At 37.5% G+C, this 5,779-nt stretch overlaps 1 protein-coding gene across 1 annotated transcript; it reads left to right on the plus strand.

The window, feature by feature from the left end:
- Positions 1 to 2,534: 2,534 nt before the first annotated feature.
- dlx1a (distal-less homeobox 1a) lies at positions 2,535 to 5,779 on the plus strand. The gene is made up of 3 exons (XM_029633679.2): positions 2,535 to 3,480; positions 3,763 to 3,962; positions 4,310 to 5,779. Exons 1-3 carry the CDS (start codon positions 3,168 to 3,170, stop codon positions 4,562 to 4,564), a joined length of 768 nt encoding a protein of 255 aa, XP_029489539.1. The 5' UTR covers positions 2,535 to 3,167; the 3' UTR covers positions 4,565 to 5,779.

Consider the following 5,779-nt stretch of genomic DNA (forward strand, 5'->3'; position numbering starts at 1 on the left):
CGGAGACTAGACATTGCTCACCATGATGTCAGCGCTCGCATTTTCAAAACACATTCGTAAGTTGCTTGATCTGCTTTGAGTTCAATTATGTAATTAGGTTGATAATCACAGTGACGGAATTTAACTGCCTTTAATGTGTTATTCAGGTGAGGAGTTTGAGCTGCCGGGGGAACAGGCTAGTGGTGTTTTTGCTTTCGGCTCATCCACAGCAGAAGGACTCAACATAGGCCACATTGAAAAATAAAATGAAGATCAGGATGGTTGCTGCATCTTCGTCACCCTCAGTGAGTGGTGCGCAATGGAGTATTTCTGATCTCCGATATTGGGGAGACTTTTTCTTCTTTTTCATCACATGATTGTCGATATTAAGTAAGTGAAAATGATGACTAATCGTCGTTAACACTTCATCTCAATGCTGAATGAAATGTGGATCTCTTGTATTCTTACTGTAACCATAAATGTTCAACGTGCCTGTTATAGCCTAAGGATCAGCGTGGTTTTTTGAACAAAATGTTCTTCGAAAACTGAGCCAATAACAAAGGGAAACGGCCTAATCTTTAGTCAGTCGTTAGTTTCGGGTAAATCAAACGTCCTCTGAAAAGCATTGTTCATGTCTACATAGGCTGCAGTCGTAATGGGAAACTGGCCGCACCCCCACCAACCTCGCTGGGAATTATGTTAATTGATTGAGACTATGTTTAATATTCGGCTGTTTTACGATTAAACTAGCCTATATTATTATGTTACAGAGTAAATCGAAAATGTTAATTGTAAAATTATTTGTTTGAATTTCACGACAAATCATGATCTTCTAGGCCATTTGGATTTACCCACTGCTGGGCCAATTAATAGGCACTAATAGATACAGAGGAGGTGCGGGCAGCATGACTAACAGCATGGGTCTGCATGCTCGCGCCATATTTAATACGGTATTATAAAACGATTTACTTCCCATTAATGGCAACTGATGGTGCATCATTTAGTATATTATGAGAGCTGGGCAATACATTTATGGCAGCCAAGGACACCCAATATGTATTATATCAAAGCTATAGCATAATGCACTCCTATTTAACATGTACTGGACAAGAATTTGGAAATGGGTGATATTTAATTTGAAATTAAGGTATAAATAATAAATATAATCACATCATTGTCCACACTCAACACAACCTGTTCAAATGTTGTTGTTTTTTTGTTTGTTTTTGTTTTACATTGCTTGACCATGCTTCAATAACAACCGCAAATGAATTCTATGTTTAACCCCCAAATGGAACATTTGGAGATTTGCCAGCGGTGTAGTTTTTTACGTCGGTTGACAATATACACCTACGAGATACAATTATTGTTTTGTAGGTTGATAACGCACGTTATATAGGCTACTACAAGCCTTTTGTTTCTGGTCATGAAATGATTTCACATGTGGAGAATAGAGCAATAAAAGGCGTATAGCCAGTGATGGAAAAAGTACCCAATTGTCATACTTTTGTAAAAGTAAATATACCTTAATAGAAAATGGCTCAAGTAAAAGTGAAAGTAACCCAGTAATATAATAATTGAGTAAAAGTCTAAAAGTCTTTGGTTTTAAATATACTTAAGTATCAAAAGTAAATGTAATTACTCAAATAGACTTAAGTATCAAAAGTAAAAGTAAGAGTATACATCATTTTGGATTCCTTATATTAGGCAAACGTACGATGTTTTTTTTTCTTTCAAATTTAGGAATAGCGAGGGGTAAGCTACAACACACATAATTTACAAACGAATCATGTGTTTAGTGAGTCCGCCAGATCAGAGACAGTAGGGATGACCAGGGATGTGAATTGGACCATTTTCCTGTCCTGCTAAACATTCCAAATGTAACGAGTACTTTTGCATGTTAGGAAAAAATGTATGGAGTAAAAAGTACATTATTTTCTTTATGAATGCAGTGAGGTAAAAGTAAAAGTAGTCAAAAAAATATGAATAGTAAAGTACAGATTCCCCTCAAAACTACTTAAGTAATACTTTCAAGTGTTTTCTACTTAGCTGGCTATAGCCTATATGGATAAATGTTGCAGAGAAACAGCCCAATGGTTTTTACAAATATCAAGGTTAAGAAAGTGTTTCTTTTCACAAGAATATTTTAAGCATGAAACATAGGTTAATCATTGCTTGAATTTATCAATTCAACCAGGACTCAGATATTTGAGACCATGAGCCATTGCGAGTGTTAAATATATGTTTAATTATGCGTATGAAAATTAAACATTAGTGTTATGCTAATTCATCTTGCTTCAGCTGTGGCTCAGAGCACTTGAGACTGGCATTTGATCAAATAGACCTGTAAGTAATATATATGTGCATGTGAACACCAAAAGACTCTGTCAATAATTAGTAAATCTATTACAGTTTGTTTTGAGATATCGAAACAATCTAATGAGAAATAAAACATAAATTTTCTGTTAAATAGGCCTATAACGCCTCAAAGTTACACTTCAATGTATTCATACTGCTATCTCTGAACATTATTATGTTTTGTTGTAGTGTGATTCATTTGTATGAAACAGTTCTTAAATGAGAATAATAATAATAATAATAATAACACAGGCTGTTTCTTAATGTTTAAGTGAACAACAGGCCTATCGATACAACAGGATCTAACCACAGCCTACTTGTGATTGACAATAAAATAGGCTATTTCTTTATAAGAAACAATTTAATTATTATTATTATTGTTATTATTATAAAATAGGCTGGATTTAATTGTGTGTTGTTTATTTTAAAGCATATATTTAGGATTCCAGTGTCTATTTTGCTAATACCTTTCTCTGCTACCTAAGCAATATTTTTTTTATTGACATCTCCGGGCTGAATCTCAGGTTTTGTTGTTTTTCTTGAGTTTATCAGGTCCAAAGGACCCAACCTCAGGATCGCCAATCGGCATCATTCTTGGATAGAGTGGACCAATCAGCGACCGTCTTTGATGAATATTCATGATCCCTGATTCAAACCTTTGAGCGAGTTTGTCTAGACCCAGTGCATCATACCTAGACTTTTCACAGAGACAAACTACATTTTCTTATGAATGGAAAGAGAAAAAATCAGTACAGCTTAAATTGGGATCCATCCTTCACTGAGATCATAGAAGAAAACAAAAAAGGAAGAGGAGAGATCCGCCAGAAGAGATGACAATGACTACAATACCAGAAAGTCTTAATAGCCCTGTCACAGGAAAACCCGTTTTCATGGAATTTGGGCCACCGAGTCAACAAATGTCGCCTTCCTCAATGTCTCACGGACACTATTCCATGCACTGTTTACATTCTGCTGGTCATACTCAACACGAGAGCTCGTACAGTCCAGCCTCATCTTTTCCTAGATCTTTAGGTTATCCATACGTTAACTCCGTCGGCAGCCATTCCTCAAGTCCATATCTCAGTACAGTGCAGTCGTACCAAAACAGCTCGGCACTAACACAGACACAGTTAGAAGATACAGGTAAGCTTTCAACTTCATCCTTTTTGTCTCTATAAAGTTCTTGGAGCCATTTGGTTTCTGTTTTCGGTCCAGCAAGCAAACGTTGGATTGGTAAAGCAACCCAGATGTTGGGGTATTACGCTCGGTAATTATTTATTGCGTAATGCTATAAACAATGTACGCAATTAAGGGTAATTATACCTAAACTACAGCCTGTAAAACTTGCACTGTGATGCGCATTGCTGTGCAGCGACGTTGGCGAGCTGTCTCCTGAGTAATTCTGCTATTTTCTCCCCTTCTCAGCACCAGAGACAGAGAAGAATACAGTTGTAGAAGGCGGAGAGGTACGGTTCAATGGGAAAGGGAAAAAGATTCGCAAACCAAGGACTATCTATTCCAGTTTGCAGCTACAGACTCTAAACAGAAGATTTCAACAAACTCAATATTTGGCACTGCCAGAGAGAGCCGAGCTGGCAGCTTCAATGGGACTCACGCAAACACAGGCAAGTTAAAGTTAGCTATCTTTACTTTCTTTTAACGCTTGTATTTCAATGTACCTTTGAACACGTTAAACAATTGTAGGCTATTTATTCTCTTTCTGGTTGTGTTATAGACCGATGTCTTCGTGTTTTGAATAAAGTTGGGTTTTATCAAATGTTTCATATTGATTATCATCATGCTGATATTATATGAAAAGTAATATTTCGAGGCTGGGAAGAAATCGAGGCTTTTACCAAAACATTATTTCGACATTCCAAATCAAAATGGTGCCTTACTGTCCCCTGGTATAGTTTCTTGAAATTGCCCAACTAGACAATCTTAATGACGTTGATTGTCTCTTTCTTCTCAGGTAAAGATTTGGTTTCAAAATAAGCGATCGAAGTTCAAGAAGCTGATGAAGCAAGGTGGTGGAACAATTGACAACAACACTTTAGCCCAGTTTAATGGTCGCATATCTTCGACTGGCTCTCCGGTAGCACCGGTTTGGAGCTCACCGACCACGGTGAAAACATCCGTGGGTACACCAGGGTCTTACATTCCAAGTTACACCTCATGGTATCCAACTGCACACCAAGAGTCTATGCAGCAACCGCAACTCATGTGAACATAACAGTGAGCTAAAATACCTGCCCCGCCCTCTATACTATCATGGCCCATATCAGGAGATTTTGGGTCAACCACCCAGCGTGGCCTTGCACTGTCCCGCTGCAGCCATGCACAGATGTAATCCGGAGTTTGCTCCCAAAGTTGCCAGCTGACATGTTGGCCTCCTCATGCCGACCGACGGGACAGAGAACAAGAGCCATGTGAGCCGAGGGACTGAAAAGGCACCGTTCGCGCCCGAGGGCAACAAGTCCTTTCATGTCACCGACAGACACCGGAAATTGTTATGATAAATGGGTCCTCAAGCTGCTCTTATTATCTTTTGTGACATTTTAATAGGCTATGTGTTAAAGTAAATATATTGAGCTGTAACAAGTCAGTGAGAGTAGGCTATATTTATGTATCCTATGTTTGATTTTAAGATTTGCTTAATTTCTTATCCCAATTATGATTTTAAAAAATGGCGTATGAAGCCGCACGTTTCCAAGTATCAGATGTAGGTCATGCATCTCCAACGAAGGTCAACATAGTGATTTGACCATCACCTTAAAACCTTGCTTTCAAACAGACAAAACTACCACTGGTCTACAATGTAACTTTGACCAACGAATGTAGGCCAATCCAATTAATAGTCGTATCATTTTGATGGGCATGGAATCGAATATCGAGTCCGTCCCTTAGTTCTTTCCTGCGCCATTGCGCTAGCCACATGTTGCTACCATGCTGTTTTGTGTGTTAATTTAAGTTAAATTATTTAGTTTTTTCAAAGTCTGTGTGTTTATTTAATATGCAGGTGTGTTTGACTTATGAAACGACAACAAAGTGTTGTAAATGCTGCTCTAATGCAAGCAAAACTCCTCTTCTACGACGGAGCCCCAAACATTATGTGAAAAAAGTTTAAATGGCTAGTGGCTGCTTGAGAAGAGCACTAAGTTGATCCCGAAGATGAAAATATGGTTTGTCATTGTTTGTTATGTGTTGCGCGGGTGGATGTACATAAGGACAAGATATAATATGATTTTTTTCAGCTTTGGTTTGTGCTGTAGCCTAATGATACATTGTGAAATAGGGTTTTTGTGTGTTCATTAAGATGAATGTGTTAAGCAGTCTATAGAAATATTTAGTTTTGTATTGATCACTTTAATTTATTGCTTTGTTTTATTGAAGTTATGTACATATTGTTGAAAACAGTAAAAAAAAGTATGATTTAAAAGGA

Source organism: Oncorhynchus nerka, linkage group LG3 (assembly GCF_034236695.1).
Source record: "Oncorhynchus nerka isolate Pitt River linkage group LG3, Oner_Uvic_2.0, whole genome shotgun sequence".
NCBI classification, from domain to species: Eukaryota; Metazoa; Chordata; class Actinopteri; order Salmoniformes; family Salmonidae; genus Oncorhynchus; species Oncorhynchus nerka.